This window comes from Xiphias gladius, chromosome 23 (assembly GCF_016859285.1).
Source record: "Xiphias gladius isolate SHS-SW01 ecotype Sanya breed wild chromosome 23, ASM1685928v1, whole genome shotgun sequence".
Classification (NCBI taxonomy): Eukaryota; Metazoa; Chordata; class Actinopteri; order Istiophoriformes; family Xiphiidae; genus Xiphias; species Xiphias gladius.
Window position 1 is genome coordinate 11,268,375 of NC_053422.1, and position 22,911 is coordinate 11,291,285.

General features: G+C 40.5%; 1 protein-coding gene across 1 annotated transcript; it reads left to right on the forward strand.

Annotated features, from left to right (window-relative positions):
* Nucleotides 1-60: 60 nt before the first annotated feature.
* On the forward strand, nucleotides 61-18,785 carry vimr2 (vimentin-related 2). The gene is made up of 10 exons (XM_040120140.1): nucleotides 61-170; nucleotides 721-865; nucleotides 1,022-1,180; nucleotides 1,381-1,500; nucleotides 4,497-4,592; nucleotides 7,490-7,621; nucleotides 9,806-9,937; nucleotides 12,897-13,007; nucleotides 13,119-13,243; nucleotides 17,878-18,785. The coding sequence occupies exons 1-10, from the start codon at nucleotides 61-63 to the stop codon at nucleotides 17,933-17,935; spliced, it is 1,188 nt and encodes a 395-aa protein (XP_039976074.1). The 3' UTR covers nucleotides 17,936-18,785.
* Nucleotides 18,786-22,911: the final 4,126 nt, after the last annotated feature.

The following is a 22,911-nucleotide window of genomic DNA, read 5'->3' on the forward strand; positions in this document are numbered from 1 at the left end:
TGGACCTGCTGTCTCTGTTTGCCTATTTTGTTTTAGCCCACTTTGAACCCATCAGAGGCCATGGCCTTACTCAGAGTGTCCTCTTACCGTAAGCTGTTTGATGATGTTACCTGGAGTCTAAATGGAGGGTTCGGTATGCAGTGTACAGGGCAGTACCGAGCCTCTGTCAGGTCAGTGTGGTTCTCTGCCCTGGAGGGCGACTTAATTTGATCTAGACTAGCTAGTAAGGTGTTAGTGACCACTTAAAAATATGTAGATTTAAAGATGTTTTTGACCAGAAGCAAATGTTTCAGGGCTAAGTTCATCAATTTGGGTGTTGTGATTTTCAAGGTTTACATTGTACTTGTGTGAAACCATTTAATTAGAAACCATTGAATAAAAATTTAGTGATTTATTTAGTGAATATAAACGCTAAGTAGGGGTGTTTAAAGTTAAGTGTTAGCCCTGAGGGAAGGTGATGAATGGTGATGAAAAATATGTCATCATGGTCTACAGTGTTCATTTACAGTGACAGGTAGGGCAGAAATGCAATGAAGCGTTTAAAGAATGATGCTTTACTTAAAATAGCTTTTTGTTTTACTTCATTTACTCACTCCAGTAGCCTCTAATGAATATATGACTGTGTAGTATATGCATACTTCAAGGTGGGTCAAATAATCTCCTCTGGGGTCCTCCAAAAAAACTCAGTGCAGTCTATGGTACTTAGTGTCCTTTCCTCAGGGTTGCGGCCGTTGACAAGTGTGACTGTGACAAGTTCGACTTTGCGGCTGCCAAGTCGCTCAACAAGGAAGGTCTGAACAGGTTTGTCCAGGACCGCACTACCATCGCTGCCCTCAATGACCGCCTGGTCAGGCTTATTGAACTGGTGAGGACAAACGCTGTTACTGCTCCTGGCGACACATCAGCACTTTATTTTCCCTCTGCTGCTGCGTCATGCTTTTGTTCTTGGTAGATGATGCAGTGAATCTATATATATTTTAAACATGTACCTGACTTTTCCCGTGTTCTCTGTGCCCTGTAGGCCCGTAGTTTTGAGGAGGAGAATGAGTCTCTTGAATGTGAGATTGTGGAGCTAGAGGAGAAGCTGAACAGTCAACAAGCCTCCTCAAGAACCACTTCTGCTGTGGCTCAACCTGACCATAGCTTGAATGCAGTTGTGGAAAGACTGCGCAAGGAGAGGGTAGGGTGCTGCTGCTCCTCGGTGTGTCTGTTGCATTTTTCACTGTGATGGCATGCCTAAATCAAGTTTTCTCATACAGTCCATTGCACATCTCGTCCAATCCCATCCCTTTCATTTTACTACAGTTTGTACAGTGACAGGCAGACCAGATTTATATCCCCGTTAAGATCCATCGCTGTCTTCCCTGCGTCTCCTTGCAGCTAGAGATTCTGTGTGAATCTGAGGAGCTACAGAAAGAGCTTGACTGTCTGAAGGAAGGCTACGAGAAGGCGGCACAGCAGAGGATCCTCCTCCAGCAAGAACGACAAGATGTTGCTGAGGTAATAGTTGTAAATACAACAGCCTTATACATGGGGCCTTGTTGGAAGAGGACAACTGATAAGTTAGTGGAAGCCACGGCTGGAAGAAAGCTGCAAGGAGGGAAGATGCAAAGGTAACGAAGAAAAGTGACAACTTACTGAGTTTCATAACTGAAAATTTAATGGCTTATTGTAAAGTGAAAAAAAAAAAACGGGATGAGTTTTTCACTTAACAATAAGCATTAACCCTGCAGTCATAGATCATAGTAAGTCATTAGTACTAAACACTTTCTAGCCTGCATACTAACAAATACAACATTGGTAACTGTGCTTTCTGTAATAATGGTGGTACAACAAAAAGTAGAAATGCTATCTAAACCTCTCTTGTAGTCCTGCTAACCAATATTAGTTGCCTTTTATATAGGTGATACGATATACTTTATGATGAATATTGCAGTCCGATTTACACTACAAAGCTACAGAGAGCACTATGCTTTATCACCTTATTTTTGACTGGTGTTTAATTCTAGCTTCTTTTTAGAGCACCATTAACTGCAAATAAAAAAAAAAAAAAAAAAAAAAATATATATATATATATATATATATATATATATTTTCCACCTGAGGAACATAGTTGGCAGTGGCTTTTTCAGCCCTTGGTATTGTCTTTCAGGCTGCATACTGCCCCAGCCACCTTCACCAACAAGGCATGACAGCCTGTATTTAGCCTGAGAGTTTGAAACCCAGGGCAAAAAAAAACAACCAAAAACCCCTGCCAAGCACTGGCTTCTGCTCCTTAAGCTTATGTATGGTAATAACTGAAGGTGACTCAGATGAGTATCACTGGACCTTTCTAATTGTAATTAGTAAAGGAATGTTTTAGTGCAAGTTTTTATATGGTCAAGTTTAGATAAAAAGTTCAAAATGGTTATGTTTAGGTTATAAATAGACGTGATTAGGGTTAGACAAAGTAATGATAATAAACAGTAATTATAATAACGGCAATAATGATAAACCAATTAATCAATAAAAAAATAATTTGTCATAATTTATGACTATTAAATGAATATGCTTGAACTGTACATTATCAGACCTTTGTTGTGATAATGTACTGTAAGCACTAGATGGCAGTGTTGTCAAGGCGTCCTCCTGAGTCAGCGAAACTTGGCACAGCTGTTCCTCCTTAGCGCTACCCAATGGATGTTGATCACCAGCAGTCTCACAGTCTGGGCTGGTGGCCCACTGCAACCTGAGCCACCAACTTTTCCAAACCCTCTCCCCTCCCTCACACATGTCAGAGGCCATCTCCTCCCGGCCGGACCAGATGCGAGGGAGGCTTTAATTTCTCCCTCACAGATGAAATGCAACCTGTAATTCGGTGCCGTAATGTTCCTGCTGGCTCAGTTCTCTGGTTCTGAATTGGAAGCAGCTGCAGAGCGACAAGACCTGGTGGGAAATCAGCAGGGAGGTAGAGGAGGAGCAGAGATGTGGAGGAGAGGAGCAAATACTACACAGCTCAATCCACAAATAGCTCCAGTTCTCTCAACATAATGGCAGACCAACTGACTGTGATGAAACAAGGCATGTTTGGTTTATTTTTGAATTATACTACTGGATATTGTGTTGCTATCCCTCTTCCAATTTTGCTCCATTTCCAAGGCCCACAAATTTCCCCTCTTCATTGTCTCACTATGATTTTCTTGCATCAGCAGATGTTGGTGGCTGCAGAAATACAAATACAAAGGAGTACATGACTGCTGAGCCCAGCTAGTTTTATGTCTAGTAAGTGCAAGTAATTAAGGTAAAGAAAATGGGGGAAAAAATGAGAGAAATAAAAGCCTTTATTTAGTCAGACATATTGGTTAAAATGCCAACCAGTTTCAACCTCACAGGGTCTTTATCAGGGAAGAAAAACCGATGGACACTAGATTTCGAAATACCGATGAACCTTAAACCCGCACTCATCAATATTTTTGTTAAAAATTAATGAAACGACAAGGTGCAGTGTGAGAGGGGTCACTCTTAATGACAACTATCTTCCAAATATGCAGCATAGCATCTTTCAGCTCATTGTTTTGGTTTTATGGCCCGCGGCTTTGCCGTTTTTCCTCTCTCACTGGCCGGAATATTTAGCAGCTTTAGAACCAGATATTGTTCCTCATAAGTGGGTGGAAACCAAAACAGAAAAGGAGAGTAAATACTGGACTTACATATGTCAGATGGAGAGGAACACAACTCCAAATTAATACTAATTTCGCTCCCCTGGCTGCTAAAAATAGGCAATTGGCATACCAATGTGCTTGCCAAATTAACTTTATGAGGTGCTAATATGTCAGTGTTGTGTTTACAGCTTGTCCTGCTGTCCCTAAAAATGGCCAAAAAAATCAATTAACACTGTTTTAAAGTTGTACAGACTGTGATTTACAACAAGTTTCACTCCAGCTGCGGAATGATATTTGAGCACAGACAGCAGCAGCGGGACAGACTACTTTTGCCTGCTGCTGACCATCAGGGACCCTGCCACCCTCCCCGCGAGCAGCGGGGCTCCAGAACTTCACCAACAAACCCTCCCTGCGTGTGTCCAAATGTAAATGCAGGCACCCACTGTAATTGCATACACCGGCAATTAATCTGGTTCTTTAAAAAGAGTAGATGAGCTGAGAACCCCCGCTGGTGAATGGATTGGTGGAAAGGGCTTTTGTGTCTAGTTAGCCTCCGTCTCATCTTCCTCCTCCTCCTCGTCCTCCTCCTCCTCCCCCTTCCTCTGCATTGCGGTGTCTACTTGCTGTTCAGCGAAACAGGGTGGATGTGCTGGTGCTGATGGGTTTTTTTTTTGTTGTTGTTTTTTTTTTCAAATGGGTGCTCAGGGCGGAAACAAGGACTTTTTCCACTTTATTTCAACCTGTGGTGTGATTTACTTCCCAAACTGCAGAGTGCTCCTCTCAGACACCTCCACAAATTAAGTTGAACTTCTTTAGTTTCAGCCCTGTTCTCTGTTAACTTGATTTTCTTTGCAGGAAGTGGATGCTGTGACAGCGGAGTGTTTGGCGCTGAGGGAGCGAGCGGCTATCTACGAGGAGCAGCTGGCCAACACGGAGGCCCAGCACAAGATGGTGAGAGGGAGAGAAGATATATAGCTGCAGTGTGATGAACAGGAACAGTTTACAGCCTTAAAATGACTCAGAATGTAGCACTTAAGTCAGACAGGAGTGTTGGAGAAATGCCCAGATCTGTGGTCACAAACACAGCTGTGATGACCCCAGTCACCTTGCTGAAGAGCTGTAGCTAAAAACAGCCATGTCAACAGAAACATATGGGGAGAGGATCAAAACACAAACTATGTAATCTAGTAAACCATGCAACAAGTCAGAATTCAGCCCTTTTTAATGTTTTGTGGTCAAATGAGTCCTTATTCCAGTCTCTTAAAGGAATAGTAAGACATTTTGGGAAACATACTTTATTTGCTTTCTGGCAGAGTTAGATTGGAAGGTCAATACCGCTCTCATGTCTGTGTGGTAAATATGAAGCTACAGCCAGTTAGCCTAGTTTAGCATAAAGACTGGAAACAGGGGAACACAGCTAGCCTGACTCTGTCCAAAGGTAATAAAATCTGCCCACTAGCAGCTTTAAAGCTTATCAACATTAGTATAACATTATAACATTATATTTTGTTTGTTTAATTCGTACAAAAACCGAGGGGGTTATGTGCTGGAAAATGTTTTTGCTGTGAGTTACCAGCTCCAGCCAAGAAAAATTCTGGCACATAATCCACCATAAAACCAAAGATTCTTGTTTTTAAACATTGGTTTTTCTAAGGATAAAAATAAACAGGATATAATGTGTTCATAAATGAGCTTTAGAGATGCTGGTAGGTGAATCTTGTTGAACTGAGCCAGGCTAGCTGTTTCTCCCTGTTTCCAGGCTTTATGCTATGCTAAGATTGCGGGCTCTAGCCTTACTGTGTCTTAATGTGGCGCGAATGCACACACAGTCTATGAAAAGTACAAATTGACAAGAAAACGTGTCCATGTAAGTTGAAAATGTTACAACTTTGCATGTATCCCAGGGGCTTTATGAATCTGCTTCAGGAGAGAGACTGGAGGGAAATGACAGAAAGAACCAGAGTTTCTGGTGAGTTCGGAGTTTAGTTAGAGGACGAACTGAACACTAACACACAAACACACTCCCACAGACATGGTTGGTGCGTCCCCTCCTAGCTCTAGCTCATAGCTAACGTCTGTACGATTGGTGCATTTGCATTTTGGATTGAAATAACACAAACAGTCCAGCGGTCAAATTCATGCGAATGATGCTACACGTTCTGTCTTATATTTAACAGAATTGGCAGTGGTATCAATACTCTAATTAAACTCTTGGCAGAAAAGCAAATAATGGTGTTCTCAAAATGTCAAACTACTCCTTTGAAACAGGCACCTGTTTGCAACCATATACAACACACATCACTGCCTATGTCATATATACAACACACATCACTGCCTATGTCATATATATACAACACCACATCACTGCCTATATCACATATCCACACACACCCTGTGCTCTCCACCTTCTACAGTGTTCTCCACATCACCAGGAGACGACAGACGCGCCCCAGTATCAGATCAGATCAGATCAGAGGCTGTGGGTAGAGAGAGAGGGAGAGGGAGCCAGCTGAAGCAGGAGCAGCTCCATCACTGTGTTTTTCTCTACAAAGCCAGGCCGCCCGGCGTTTAACACACTCCCTGTGGGACACGCTCGATAACTCTCAGTCCGGGAAATGCGGCTGAATACCAAATGAAAACAGAAGTTGCCTTTGTTTTATTAGCTGTTGTTATTATCAGTACTTCCAGATACCCCACATTCCCCTGACAAATTGGCAGCCATGTCGGTATTTAGGTGGAGGGAAAGGAGAAAAATGTCGGACTGCCACTGCAGCTCTTTAGCAGTTCATTTTCTCTGTAATATATGTTTTTTTTTTTTTTTTATTGTAAACTACATATTGGAAGCTGTAGACATACATGATGAGGTCTTCAGTGTATGTGAAAATGCATCAAAATGTACTGTGTGTTTTGCATTTGCAGTGGTGCAAGGTAACTAACTACTCAAGTACTGTACTTTTGTACTTATTCGAGGTATTTGTACATACGTATTTTCAATTCATGCTATTTTATACTTCTAGTGCACTACATTCAGTGGGAAATACAGTTACATTATAGTAGTTACGTTATAAACTAAGATTTTAGAGGGAAAGCATATGATAACAACAGTCATATGATACCTTACATAATGCATTAGTAATGATAATCAAATAATTCAACATGTAATACTATAACAATCATGCGGGCTATTTTTTCTGATTACTTTCACTTCTGATACTTTAAATACATTTTGCAGATAATACTTACATACTTTTGCTAATTTAACATTTTCAGTGCAGGGCTTTACTTGTATTTTTACAGTGTGGTATTATTACTTTTACTTAAACAGAGACAGTGGTGCAAGAAGTATTCAGATGTTTTACTTTAGTCAAAGTAGCAGTACCACACAGTAAAAAAAGTTTTGCATTCAAAATATAACTCAAGTTAAGTTATTTAAGTGTAATCAGAAAATGTATGGACAGTATCAACAGTAAAAGTACTCATTATAGATAATGGCCCTTTTTGGTGATGAATTATTATGTGTTTTCTTAATGTTGTTGGTGGAGCGAATTTGAACTACTTACTATATTTTTTGGCAGTTTGAGCTCTTATAATGCATCATATTTTATAAAGTGATCACTTTTTGTATGTAAAATCTAAATTTGTTGAGTAATTACAGCTGTAAAGTAAATGAAGTGGATTAGAAGTCTAAGACAGCATAAATTGGAAATACGCAAGTGAAGTACAACAACCTAAAATTGCACTTAAGTACTGTACCTGACTAAATGATCTTAGTTACATTCCACCACTGAGTAAAGGATCTGAATACTTGTTCACCACTGTGTATTTGGATGTGTGACATGTATGAGCAGGCAATGGAGAGTCTGCTGGAGCCAGCTGAAGGGACTATGGGAGCAGTGGCAGCTATTAGATTTAGCAGCCCTGACATGACTCCGGCCCTGGATGTAAAGGAGTACTACTGCCAGCTGGCTGAGAGCCTCCAGGTACGACACACTGTGGCATAAAACACATAAACGTGTCATGAAGCGTTTTTGTGCCACAGGCTTTACAGTAGCAAGCTTGTGTACAATTTTAGAATCATGTTCCTAGTCCCGGTTTAAGGTACACTCACATGCACATGAGTGGACTCAGACAAACCTGATACACACCAGTAGTGAAAAGTAAGTATTTATTTAAGTACAATTTCAAGGTGCTTAGTACTGAGTATTTCCATTTTTTGCTACTTTATAAACCTTCTACACCAAATTTCTGACGGAAATACTGTATCTGTTATTTGACAGGTATAGATACTAGTACTATATATATATTAGTTAATTTTCAGATTAAGATTTTAAGTTAAAAAAAACATATGATAAGCTAATAAAATACGCTGTTAACTATTAAACCAGTGGTGGCCTTGTCACATTGCAAATGTCTAGATTCAGGTTTCCATCCAAATGTACCACAAATTTCAACTGAATTTCCAGAAACTCAGCAAAACAAAATGGGGAATTAATTTGCATTTCCATCCACTACTGTTATGTGAATATTAGGAGTTGAGTGCATCGAGATCGACAGCCGGTGGTGCTAATTTTCAATTCGGGTGCCATTAAACCATCACACAATGTGCCGTGACGTAATTAAAAGTGCCAATCAAACCCCAGACGGTGGAAAACAATGTAGGAAACAAGATGGAAATATGACATTTGTGTTTGTTTCATGTATAAAATCTCCTTGTCGCTTCACACAGATCTGATGTTTTTGTCTGCTGCTATTTTTAGTCTCTCCAGTGGAAGTTTAAGTCAAATGCTCCATGTATATCAGGGTTCATATGCTGACCCTGTTTCCATTGTATTTTATCGCATTTGTTTTAATCAGTACACCGTTTTTTTTTTTTAGCAATATTTCGACTTTTATTTGAATTTGGAGCATTTCCACTTGCAAGATGCGTAACAACTGATGGATGGAAATGTGCATTATGAGTTGTTAGTTAACCCAAAGATAGATTTCCCCTAATGAATCTTCACATGGTTCCATAACTGTTAAAATTACTAAGTATTTCACAAAAAAGCAAAGATTGGAGAAAAATCAGAGAAATCAATACAAATTTGTGTAGCAGAACATTTCTTTTTTCTTTGTTTCTCCCCCATTAATCATCTAACAACCCCTTAGAATGCAGCACTTTTACTTTTAATGGATTTCCAAATGATTGTTCTGCTACTTTTACTTAAATAAAGAAACTATCCAGAAACCAGCCGCCATCTTCATCCTTCTACTGACCACCTGACCTCTCCTGTTTTCACCAAGTCACCCTCTCTCTCCCTCTGAAACGGCCTGGTCAGGCCCAGATGTAAATCTCAGCTTCCACAAATCACACAACGATACTCCCACTTGTTTTCTTTCCCTCTTAACACAACACCAGGGAAGAACTTGAGAATTGGAGCTGTGGTTCTGGATGCTTTTGTCAACCTGTGTGTGTGTGTGTGTGGAAGTGTGTGTGTGTGTGTGTGTGGAAGCGTGTGTGTGTGTGTGTGTGTGTGGAAGTGTGTGTGTTACAAGGCGCAGAGGTGCTCCATTGGGGTCAAACTATAGCTCCGGTGGGTCTGACCCCCTCTGGGGCGAGGATGTCTGTCCGGTTCAGAGGTCAGGGCTGTAATCAGACTGCTGGCCGCCTTCCCAGGCTCCTCGGCAGCAGTGGAGTGGACTCTGGTGCGTGTGCGTGTCTCATTTGCAGGCATGGTTGAAGGGAGTCCAGCATATTTATATATTAGTGTGTCTGTCTAGATACGTAGGTGTTTCTTGTTCCCCCCCAAACCCTTTCTATGTACTCTCTCTCCCTCTGTTTCCCTCCCACGCTGTCTCTTCCCTCGCCAGCTGGACACCGTCCTGTCTGCGGCTGGCCTCGATTACGAGATGCAATTGTCTTGATGCTAAAATGATTGCTATTGGGTTTGAACAGTAATGGTGATTGCGGGCTGACTCCCACACACCTGTGCACCCTCATGTTGCTCTTTTCAGCTGCACTTGTTCCGTCTAATCAGGAATTAATCAGGAATGTGGTGTACACAGGGAGAGGTTTAAGCATCAGCCTGTATAAGAGGCTCTGATTGCTCTTTGCTCCCCTGTTTTTAAACCTACAAACGTACCTAAAAACAAATGCACTTATTCCTAACTGCCTTTCTTTGCAGTATGAATGTGGTGCAGACTCTTCTGCTGTGGTTCAATGTGGTGATGGAAAACAACTGGAAGTGGGAGAAGCTGTAAGGTCAATGGTCAAAGACTTGCCAAAGATAAAGGACATCCGTGAGATGAAGATGCTGGTGGGTGGATTCTTTTTGTTTTGATCACTACTTAAAGACTCAGTTCACCCAAATTACACCCAAAAAAGTGCTTTACATTAAGGCATAAAGAAAAGTCCATGCCAACATTTTGGGAATACTCCTATTAGCCACGTGCCAAGAGTTGGATGAGAAGATTGACACCACCAGCCAGCAGCTGGTTAGCTTAGTATAGCACAAAGACTGGAAACAGAGAGAAACAGCTAGCCAGGTCTTGTCCAGAGGTAACAAAATTGACCTAAAAGCACCTCTATAGCTCCCTAAATAACACATTATAAGTTATTTGTTTAATCCGTACAAAAAAACAATGTAAAAACAATAAGTTGTGGTTTCATGAGGGGTAAAATAATTTTTCTTGGCTGGGTGCAGTCACTTTAAGTTTAGTCATCACCATGAAGTTGCCAGGCTAGCTGTTTCTTCCTCTTTCCAATCTGTATGCTAAGCTTAGTTATTTGGCTGCTACTACTACCTTCATATTTACTGTACAGACATGAGAGTGGTTGATCTTCTTATCTAGCTTTTGGCAAGAAAACAAATAAGTCTATTTTAAGGTATTTTATATATTTTTATATATATATATATATATATATATATATATTTATATTTATATTTATTTTATAAACTATTGCTTTAAGACATACTGTAGTCCCTGAAAACAGTTGACTGTCTGAGGATATTGTTTCTTGAAAGAAACGTGGTGGTTTAATTGTTCAGATGTAATTTGTCAATGCTGTGAGAACCACAACCAAAATTCCCATTGGAAGTATAAATCTCAGCAAATAAAAACAAAACTGTCTGCATGGCTATTTACCACTACGGCTACGTAAGAAAATATGTATTTTTTGGAGGTGAACTGACCCCTGAAGTCTCACATTTATACATCATTGAAATCCCTCTGTTACTACCCACAGATTCAGATCTTCCCACAATACATTTCCCATCTCTTTTCTGACAAGAAAAAAGGGGAGTCTTAAGGCCCACAACTAGCTCTGTGTCGGCCGTCAGCTCCTAAATCAGACATAATGGTGCAAATGAATGGTTTCCCACAGTAGGCCAAGGGAGTGGAGAGCAGCTGAGTGACAGCCAAGCAACAGTGTGGGAGATCCTGCTGACCAGAGTGTTTACTCTGTGGACACTATCAGCAGGAGATGTGAAGGGCTTACCTTCAGCTCCGACAGGATTTATTGCCCTCCGTATCCTCAGTTATTAAGTACCGTCTTTCAGAGCGACTGCAGCATCATAAACATCTTAAAACTTCACACGCACACTGACCGGAGACTTCCTCTGCAAAGGGAGGAGAGGAAATAAACCTTTATCGGATATTTCTCATCCAGCCAGCAGAAAAAGGCCATGAAAGCAACTGGACGAAGGACACAGCAAAGTGAAGTATGAGGAAACTGTGACTCAGGTAAAATCACAGAGGTTCTCCAGTAAACAGAAACTACCTCCTCTCGGTTCACATTCATCTCTGTAACATCCATCAGTGGTCAGACCACAGCTGACACCTAACCACATCTGTAACAAACATGGTGGTTTGGTTCTCATTACTGTGGCTGTGGCTGTACCTCCAGCTCTTTAAATAAACAGTGAGCCTCTGTAACCACAGCAGAACTCTCCCAACATTATCTACTTTTCTGTAATGCGCAGCACACAAACCCCAGTTCTGCTCATTCCAGCCTGACGGATGGACAGCATGGCTTGATCTGCTCTGTTTCCTCTCTCGCCTGTGATGGATGCCTTGGGTCTGGTTTCTCACTGAGACACAACATGACCAAACAAACAGATTGCAGTGAAATCAGCCCTGACGCAGAAATGTATATAATAAAGCAGGCACTGATGGGGTTGTACGCCACTACTCCCCTAAACACACACATGGCTAGGCCTCACTTATCATGCCAAGGAGAATGGAGGAGTGTGTGAGTAACTGACTGGACCAGGTTAGGGAGTCATCATCAGCCTGTGAGTAGTAACCGGCCGGCTCGCTGAATGACGAACAGAACCCGCCTGAATCCCCATCTGGCTGTGACAGCTAATTGTTGAACTTCTGTGATTGCTGTAATTAATCACAGCAGGGACACCACAGCCTCAGACATGGGGCAGGGATGCTCGTCAGTTAGTTTGTGGAAGAAGTGAAGTAACCTGTATTATCTGTATGGTTGGGGTTAATTGACATACTTAAGGTTTAGTTAGTTAGAGCTCAATTTCTGTTCTTTTGTGTATATAATATGGATAAAATTACATTGTGTGAGCGGGGTTATTTGTAGTGACCAACCCACAGTGATCACCTGTCTTTGCAGTTCCACTCTCTTTTTTAGCCTCTTTTAGTTCATTGTTTTGGTTTTACAGCCCACAAATTCTGCTCTCATCATCCCTCCCATTTCATCATCATTTCCAGCGATGATAGGCAACTTTTAGCAAACAAGAGTGAAGAAAGTGAAATATCTAGCTGCTAAAAACCAAGATATCTTTCTCATTAAATGGCAAAACAGCTAAAAGAAGAGGAAATACGGGATTTGCAGTTGTCAGGTGGCCTGAAACAGAACTGAAATGAATGCTAATGTTGTTCCGTGTCTGCTGGACGTGTTAACAGTTGTTAAAACGTTGCCTACCACCATAACAAGTTGTTGTTTTTTTTTTTGTTTGATTTTCAATTATCGATTGATGCAGAAATCTGGTTTAAGGACAAGGCCATTGTTAAACCAGAGTGTCCAGGTTCAAGCCCTTTGTTGACTCTCATCTACTTTGCTTACGTGCTCTTGAGAAAGACATTGAATGCCTGCCAACTCCAGGTCTGCTGTTCTTGAACTGAAAATGACCATGAAGGAAGCATGATTTTATGGTCTGGCATCGTTACATTATTACTAACAGGATAATAAAATAGAGACGTTTATAATTATAGGTATATTTGAATTAATTACCATTGCTGTATATCTCTCTGTAGATTTCAGAGCTACAAAAGGAGCTTGCTGAGCTTGAGAAGTGTAATGAGGAGCTGGAAGATGAGGTGGAGGTGAAGAAGGCTGCATACATGGATGAGATTACTGAGTTGGAGGTATGAAAGTGTACTGATTAATGTAATCATAGGCTGTAATGGACCACGGGTTTGGACTCATAATGCCATTTAATCTCAGGCTCTTTGTGTGTGTGTGTGCATGTTATTCAGTGTACTATAGATGAAATGCAGCACCAGGAGGCCGACTTCAAAGCGCAGATGAAGGAGCAGTGTGAAGACTACAAGGGGCTGCTCAGCGAGAAGATGGCCAGAGACATGGAGATTGTTGCCTACAGGTTAGACAGTCTGATGTAATAAACCTTGAAAAATTGTATTTTTTTCTGTTTGTGTAAAGCTGCTCTGAATATAAAAAATAAAAAAATATACCAGAAAACAGTGGTGGAATGTAACTAAGTGCATTTAGTCTAATCCTGTACTTAAGTAGAATTTAGAGGTACTTGTTCTTCACTTGTCTATTTTAATTTGATGCTCCTTTATACTTCTACTTCATTACATTTCAGAAGGAAGTATTGTACATTTTACTACACTACATTTATCTGACAGCTATATTTACTTGTTACTTTTAAGATTAAGATATTACTTGCGTCAAAACATGTGATGAGCCTGTGATTATGATGCAGTGTTTTACGATTAAACTGACCAGTAGTATATAAAGTACCTAAACTTGACTACACATTGATAAATTACATTAGGTAAGAGTACCCAATACTACAGTTTAAAATTAATAATATAACACACTGAAATAAGCATTTCTGCATAATGAGTACTACTTTTAGTACATTTTGCAGAAAATACTTTTGTACTTATACCTGAGTAAAATTTTGACTTTGGGACTTTCACTTGTAATGGAGCATTTTTAGATGATGGAATTGCTACTTTTAGTAGTAGTTTTTGCATTTCCGTGTGAAGTTTTGGAATTGCTACATAGCCAACGATAGCATTAACAACTGTTTACTTACCAGTCTAGAAGAAACATTGTGAGTTCAGTATCAAACTTTGTTTCTTTATTTTCCAAGAGCTGTCTCCAGCGGTTGAAAGCAACACCAATGTTAACTCTTGTTTTGATTCTATTTCTATTAATTCCTTTCTTCTACTGAAGTTAGCATGCTAACCAGCTAGCTCTGGCCCGTACCGTCTTGTAATACCACTTTGTGATAGGGAGTCACTGTAGCGTCCAGTCTGCTCTCAGTCCAACATGAGAGGATGAAGAAGTAGCTCTGTTCAGAGGGTTTATTCTAACCTCTTGTCTTGTAAACGCAACAGCAATGGCTGAAGGTCTTTGTACGTAAACAGCTGTTAATGCAAACATTGGCTATGTAGCAATAGCAAGAATTTACATATAGCACCTTTTAAGTAAAGGATCTGAGTACTTCTTCCACCACTGCCTGAAAATGACTTGCAAATATTCTCAGAGGATTGTTTTAATTGTCTATTGTTTGTAAGATCCCTCTTAGCTTCTAGTAATGCAGTTGTTAGTCATCCTGAGGTTTATTAACATACATAAATGAAAATCTGGACATCAAGAGTAACAAATAAAAAAATTATATGGGAAATGAAACAAACCTTAGTTTAAACTATTAAAAAACTAGTTCAAAATGAGACTTAATTAGTCATAATTAAGTCTATTGGCCAAACATATTTGGCCAATAGAACGGTTTCTGATTCAGAGAGAGTTAAAACACAAACCCAAAAGATAACATATTTGGATAATTACATTTGACCATATTACCTACAATATTACTTGGAATTTGATACTTTGATGTAGGTTGGTAACAGGTTACAATCTGAAGAAGCACTGTATATAACAATGTCTTTTAGATACTAAGAGACATTGTTGTATATGGTACTTTTTTTTTAAATACTAAAAAACATTGTTGTTTACAGTGCTTGGGGTATTGAGTAAGATAAGGCCTGATTTTTCCTATGTTCTATAGAGCAAGCGGCACAACTGGGAGAAAGATGCAACATGCTAAGAGAAGGATAGCTTCTCATTAAACATCACACCCAGGTTTCTTTCAACCTTGGTTGGGGTGAGAGATGAAAAAGCTGTTTTGATGTTGACACTGGGATGGAGAAATTGATTGTCCTGGATGAATAAGAGTTCAGCCTTAGAGAGGTTTAGATGAAAGTGGCGTTCTCTCATCCATGTGGATATCTCTGAAAGACAGGCTGAGATCTGTTCCGAGACCATGGGGTCAACTGGCGGGAATGACAGATATAGCTGGATGTTGTCTGCGTAGCAGTGATATTAGAAGTAAAGCGAGCAGATAATTTGACCCAAGGAGGTGGTGTATATTGCAAAGAGAAGGGGACCCAACACCGAGCCTTGGGGTACCCCTGCGGGGATGGGATTGGGTAAGGATGTATGTCCTTGCCATGACACATTGAAGGATAGCCCAGTGAGAGATGATGTTGGTTATTATTAAATGAGACCCCTTAAATTTTACCACACACCTCATGTCTTGTACAGCAGCATACAGTATACCAGAGACATAAGAAGACTTTGGGACAGTGAGGTCTAATTGGTAGTGAGGCTGTCAGTCAATACGATGACCTAAACTAGCACTCTGAGGCAGGGATGGTCAACCATGTCTGATAGACAACATGGAGGTTTTCCCTCCAACAAAAACACAACCAGGTGACTTCACTGATTAGTTTTTCGTCTCATGTCAAAGGTGCTGTAGTTTCTGATTGCAATTAAAGTCTATAGACCCTGAGCATTCCCTGACATACTGTGTATTGTAGATTCCCATCTTTGCGGTACTGAGTGAAATGAAAACAGACGTCCCCTACGGTGCTCAATGAAGTACCACGTGTTATTAAAACCTGTCGAGGAGAATGAGCTGTCAGTGGCAAAGCATATAATGATCCTGGGTTGATTTCATCCGATTTAAATCAACTTGATGCTTTGTGTACTTTTGACATTCTTCACATATGAGCTTATTTAAAAGCACACAAGAAAACACATGCGAAAGAAATGTTCATTTGTCACCGTCTGTTCTCCCACATTAACAAGAGGTCTCTACAAAAGCATCACTGTGAATAATACAAGGCATATTTCCGCAAGATCCTGTGTATGAGTCCAATATTGTCCAAGTATATCCTATAGTGTCACCTGGATATCCGCAGTGTCCATAATAAGGTATTTCTGCAGACAAAGGGCTGACATCAAGGGCCAGCTGGGGTCACAGGAAACAACTCCTCAATCTGATGCAATTTCCTGTATGTGACCTTGAAGATGTTTCATACCATTCCCTCCGTTCACTGAGGTTGTTTAACCATCTGCCATCCTGATATGTGGAGTGACGCACTTCAGCCATCTCAGCCCGCTGCCATGGACTTCCTCCAGTGACCCTCCATTGCCCATCCGACTGCATGTGACCCCCAGGGGGCCCTGCTACAGGCCTGAGCTCAGACCCTCACAATACCTCATTAGAATGGGCGAAGAGGACCTCACACTGTCAGCACTGTGTGCTGGGCCTCTGCCAGCTCTTCTCCATGCCAGCCTGTTAATGTCAGCACCCCCTTCACTTACACACATTTCCAAATTCGCCACAGTTTTAATTCCCTCTCCTTACCCAGCAGACTGTCCCAAAGACATTTAAGGCACAGGAAAGGCACACAGTTGATGCCAACTTTTTTTTTGTCCCTTTTTTTATTCACTGGGTGTTTTGTCATCCGTGATTAAAACCATGAATAAGAAATGAAAATGGTGGTTGTTTATTCTCTCCGTGCTGTGGTAAACAGTCTGCACAACAGACCCTAATGACCCCAGGCTGCCATTACCGGGTGGCTTATGGCCTGTGAAAGCATCTCAGAGCAGTCCGGACAGATGCTCACTGCTTTTGCTCACTGCTAATGTGAACCATATTACAGAGTAATTCATTCAATTGGGTCTACTCAACTTGCTGCATGACGCAGCAACAAGTAGCTCAACTGAGGACAAGATCCTTTGAAGTTAAGTGTTCATTTAGCATTGGATGACTTAAGTGCCTATTTTAAAACTGTTTTAATAATTTTTTTTTATATTAACAATGAAGCAAAATGAGCTTTATATAATTTTTCAGCTCATTGTTTCGGTTTTTCGGCCTCTCACCATTGGTTCAGTCTCACCGCTCTCATCACTAGTGTTTCCAGATGCTGGCAGGCAGATGTTTTCAGTGGAATTACTCACATTCATCAGGTGGACACAAACAGGTATCAAAGGAATGATAATGTTGCTCCTGGATGTTTAAATGGGCAACTGCTTGCTAACAAGTTTGTCATATTAACTTAAAATGTGACTATGTCAATGCTGTTTACAGCTTGTTTCTGCTGCCCACAGGTGACCAAAATATCAGATGTGGCAGGTTTAAATATACAAATGAAACAGCATAAAGATGTCAAGATAAATATAATCCAGAAAGCATTAATGATGATCAACGTTTGTGTGCTGGGTTGAAAAATTATTTGCAACTGACCAAACAATCTTAACTTAACATCCATTTAGTAGCTGTTCTGGTGTTTTTGATCAAATCAACTTCATCAGCAGATGGAGTTTGTCAATTGTCATAGAAATGACTACATCTAAAATTTCCATTTTTTTCTGAACACTTTTAAGGGGTTTTCGTTGATATCTGCGTACATGTTGAGTTTTGAGGTTCACTCATACCTAACTAATGACACTTGACAAAACAATAAGCCCATTGTTGTGGTGATTGTTTTGTCAGTAGATTCATTGATATTGAAGATAATAGTTAGTTCATGTCTTGACCTGAGATAGTTCAATTGCTGTTTCCAAGGTCAAGAATAAATTCTAAACCTCAATAAATTGCAATATTCTGTCTCTCGGGCAAACTTGGACTACAGCTAAGTAGCAGCACTAACTGTTCACATGTACTTTGTGTGTTTATGTATTTCCTTGGATCAGGAGTCTGGTGGAGGAAGAGGAGGAGAGGCTGTGCAACCTGTGGAATGAGGCCGAATAGTCAGACTGGCCGGCTGGATATTGGCTGGATGCTCCCCCACACATGGATTAGAAAACAGACAAAAAAAAAATCGTGAAAACCAGACCCAGCACTAGGATGAAGCTTAAGGTACCAACGCAGCAATTTGAGCTGATGTAAACTTATCATGACGGATAAATGCTGTCTGGAGACCTAAGCTGGGCCATTGATAACAAGTCGCTGGCAGACGACCCCAAGACTCGAAGAAAGATCGAGCTGTCTAAAACTGTGAGGGAGGTAGGAGGACGGGGGCTCTGCGATGAGTGTGTATTTCCATTCAGTGTCTGGCAGTGATATTTCCTTAAGTGGGTTTTATCTTTACCAGCTCACTGATATGATTCATAAATGCTTTGTAACCTCTTTGTCGAACAAGTCTCACACACATATAGACACACACACAAGCTAAATTGTGCGGCTCCGTGGAATCATTCCCCCTCTGATCCCACCTCGTCCATCACTCAAACTTTGTCTGATTACCAGCTCTTAACCCTTGAACCCTTCACTGTTAACAAACATATTGACAGCTCCTTCTCTTCAGTAACTTAAAACATTTCACTGTCCTTTTGCTTTTACAGTCATGCATTCTTGTTGGTTTTACATATAACTGTGTTTGCTTTTCAAATGGTTCATGAAGTTGTTTTTCTGCAGCTCTTAAAAATCAAGCACCTGGATCTTTCTACAAGAAAAGCCAGTGTGATGCATTATTCCTTCCCGAAAAGCAGTGTCCCAATTTGCTGCCATTTCAGAAATAAGCATTTGGTAATACATTCCTTAGTAATCTTTTCCTTATTTTCTACGAGCTGTCTGTGATAAATCATTTTTGGTCCCTGCTTCTGCACAAGTGTCAGAATGTGCTTTAGATTTAAATTAAATAAAACTAGTTGCTTGAGAGATCACTTCATACTATGTGATTTCTTTTTTCCATTTCAGGAGAACTGCTTGTGAATCATATAGCTTAAGTCTTTCCCTGCACTTTAAAACTATGCAGAGAGCAGAGCGATTTATGTTCAGTGATGCTTCTTTCATTCATCTTCATGCCTAGCTTGGGATTTGAACATTCCCAGCTATTTAATGATCTCAAAGGCTTGTTAGCTCTGCCATAAAGATGAAAAATGCTGCTAATAATGGATCAGATAAGATTAGCCTCACTCAGTGAACTTGTGATGATGAGGAGTTAGCCTCTGTTATAATTGAGTTCAGTCTGGAGAAGGGGCTAGGGCTCGGTGGCCGCATGTGACTTGTTTAATTGTCCCAACATGAAACATGGCCGGCTCATGAGGAAGCTGCTGTGTCTGTTTTCTTAGGACTGCAGAGCTTAATCAAGACCTCAGAGGAGAGGAGCTAGAGGACGTTGTTTTCCCTAAGTGCTCCACTCTGTATCTCTCAAATCAAAAGCCAATGGACCACACAGTGTTCCTGATCTCATGGGGCTGCACTGTCTTTGCCTTAAGAATATATTAACAAAAAGAAAAAAAATAAGAAAAAAGAGAGTTTCATTTTTCATTCAGTCTTGCTTTAAGAGTTGTGTTTTCCCACTTTCTTCTTCTCTGCTGCTCTGCTTCTTGAGGAAATGTGGTGGACTGCATGTACATTCAGGTGAATGACCAATATCATACCCAGTAAAAATAAAAAATAAAAATGAAAAAAATAGAAAATAAAATAGCAATGGGTATTGCTTAATCCTCAGTACCAGAATAAATCAAAAACAGACCAAATATAAAATGATATTTCAAAAAATACAAAGAAGTCAAGTAACACATTGGAAATCATGCAGCATCTATAGAAAACATTAATTCTCTTAATGACACTAAATAGGTAAACCAGTAAACACCCATGGTACAATATATACAATATAAGATATGACAAAAAGCTTGTGATAACTCCAATCAAAAATCCAGACGTACACTCATTAAAGCAAAAACTGATGTTAAATTACTTGTGTTTGGACTTGGAAAGTTGGTATTTTCAGCTTCTACTATAACACAGTTAAGTATTTCAAAGACTCTTGATATTTGTGAGTGTGGTGACCCCTGTGCTCCTCTGTATTCCTTTGCCCCCATCACACGTCCTTGACAACTGAGAAAAATGCGCATTAACCCCTCAAAGCTGGTCGGTGACACTGAGTGGCCCGGGGCAGGACTGTGGCACCTCCGTTCCTTGAAGCCGGACAATTTGATTTGAAAGCAGAGATTTCAAAGCTGAGTCACGGATCGGTGGTTCAGCTAGTGCTTTGGCCTTTTCATCCCACCCTTTTTTTTTTTTTTTTTTTTTTTTTGTCTTGATGGGTTCTGTGAAAAAGGGGGTTGAGAAAATAGCAAAAACCTGACCAACACCAACAAACAAAGAAGACACTGCTGGGAATAAATGAGAGTTTGGTCTCTTTGGTGTGAGGTTCAATGTTTCAGTGTTGAGTTCGCTGATGGTTTGCTCGTGCTGAAAGAAACCATTTCACACAACATGTGCTGTGGACATAACATCCCATTAACTTCCCATAGGGCAGGAATGTCTTTACATTAAGAGTGGCAGGGCCAGGCTGATAAATTATGACATCTGAGCTCATATCTTCAATCTGGAGCAGTGGAATCTGATTAAGGCCTGAGGTAATGTAACCCAGGTCAGCTTGCATGTCTCAGCTCACATAGGTATCCCTAAAATACTCTTATCCCTGCAGGTTCACTCAGACAAATAAACACTGTCTTCAGTGAGGACAAAAGTAATTTTTTAAAGTCTCTTCATGGCAGCTTGGAAGTAACGAACCAAGCTGGTGTTTAGAAAGCAAATAAATAAGAGAGGACGGGGGTTGAATCAAGGAAGAAAATAAGAACAGTGAAAATATACAAAGGAGAAAGAGCTATTGAGAAAGTATTTCCTTAACAAGAGGGGAACAAATAATAAATTATGGGGCCCCTCTCCCTTGAGGCAGGACTGGCATGCCTGAGGGTAGCAGGAAGTGGGCATCCCTCTCTTTTTATAGGGGTTGTGGACAGACTTCCACTGTGGGAGCATCACATAAGACAGAGCCAGAGTCCCGAAAGAAAACTAGTTAAAGGAATGTTTATGCACACAACCACACATAGCTCTTCACACAGAGTTTTTACGCCTTGCAATGCTGAATGAAAATGATGGTAGTGTGACTGTCTAGCCCTGGGGTCCCCCATCATGTCATCGCTGTAGTTTCTGCCCTTCTCATATCTGCAGTCCCACTTGGCCTGTATAACTGAAAGACTGCTGACAGCTGTGACCCCACATTTACCCCGCACTCCCCCTCATATCTGTCCCAAAGCAGGTGGCAAACACCACCAACACAGGACTACTCATCTTGATCCACCATCTATGTGAATTTCTGATACCTTTATTTTTTTGGCAAACATTTCACAACCTTGTCTTGTGATCAGGAGATAAACCGAGACAGCTTCTTTTAATTTCCCAAAACTCCACACAGTGGGTTAGTCACGGCCGAAGTTGATAAAAGTTCCCCTTTTGTCCCAAAGTGTTCAATTAATCAACTTCACAGGGCGTGCTGGATGGAAGCGGATAAAAGTCTGGGCTACAGGGAACAAGAGAAAAAACAGCCAGGATTTGTATTCTATTGCAGTGGCTTTCATACCCATTAAAGGATGTTAGCATCTTTTAAAGCATAGTGACGTTATTGTCAGTTTAGGGCTTGCACAGATCCAACCTTTTGCTTTATTGGGTTTTTGGCAGATGGCCTGTTTGGATCGTGGCCACCCTTGAATTTAGTTCTCATGTTAAGCTTCACCTTGTCAGTAAATGGGCTGCTCCCTGAACTTATGTCTTGGTTGTAATGGTTTCTTATCAGTTAGACGACAATTCATATCTCATAGTTGCTGCAAGAGGTCTTCCTCCTACTATAGCACTTAAACTGATGAATTCTCCGAAATTTCTGTGTTGATGGACATCATACTCTGATATACATTGAGTCCATATGAATACACTATAAGGCTGAATTGGATTTAATTATATTATATACAGTGATGTCGCTTCTTAAGTAAAGGAGGAACACACGTCATAATGTAGTTGCAGACCACCAGAAGGGCCCTCAGTTTGGATTAATGTACTGCAATATACTTAGATAAAATTAGGCCAAAATGTATTTTATCTATCTTCATTGACAAATATACATCCAACATTTACTCTCTTTATATCTCTGTTTTGGTCTACACCAAGTCCTGAGGGGAATTATGTGCTATCCTATCCTTATCTTCAGCTGCTAAACGCTAATGCTAGCTACTATGTTGCTAACTTGGTCTGTCAGTGTACAGTAGGCTTACCAGAACTTTTTTGCTGAAAACAACTGTTCAGAGCAGTGAGACTAAACAAAACAATAAAGTTGTGCTTGTAAAAAACCAAAACAACGAGCTCTACAGAGGATTTTTGCATCTTTCAGAGTCGTGTGATAATTATCTGTTCATCACCACAAGCAACGCCTTTCACGTCACACATGGACATCTGACCCATTGTTTGTATAAAAATATTGATAAGTGCAGCTTTAAATCATTAAAAAGCTCACGAATTGGTATCAAAACTGTTTTGTTTTACTTGTGAAATTTCAGAGTCAGTGAAAATGTTTATTCCTTTTACCATCCATTGACTCATTTGAGTTCCTCACAACCAGTTCCTCTTCCTGCGGCTCTGAGGACCTGGAGCCAAAGCACCAGTAGTCCAAACTATCATAATTTGTGCTGGGAGTAAGAAATCACATGTGCCACAGTCTACGTCGGCAGTCGTAGCCTGGAGCAATGGCTGGTTTAGAATTTGGAACAAACTACGAAATCATTTTCTCTCTGCACCAGTCATTCATCTTTTTCCCAGACACCCAGACATCTCAGGCCTGCTTCCTCTCAAACTGACACGACCGACAGGTAACCAACATTTTCCATTCTTGGATCACATGTAGGTTTTTTAACATACATCTTAGCATACATTAAAATGTAATC

What these genes read in the sequence shown, in the direction of transcription:
- vimr2 (XM_040120140.1), top strand. Translation starts at nt 61, where the DNA reads ATGGCCTTACTCAGAGTGTCCTCTTACCGTAAGCTGTTTGATGATGTT. An exon ending in CAGTACCGAGCCTCTGTCAG is followed by an intron (nt 171 to 720) that starts GTCAGTGTGGTT and finishes TCCTTTCCTCAG; the next exon opens with GGTTGCGGCCGTTGACAAGT. An exon ending in TGGTCAGGCTTATTGAACTG is followed by an intron (nt 866 to 1,021) that starts GTGAGGACAAAC and finishes TGTGCCCTGTAG; the next exon opens with GCCCGTAGTTTTGAGGAGGA.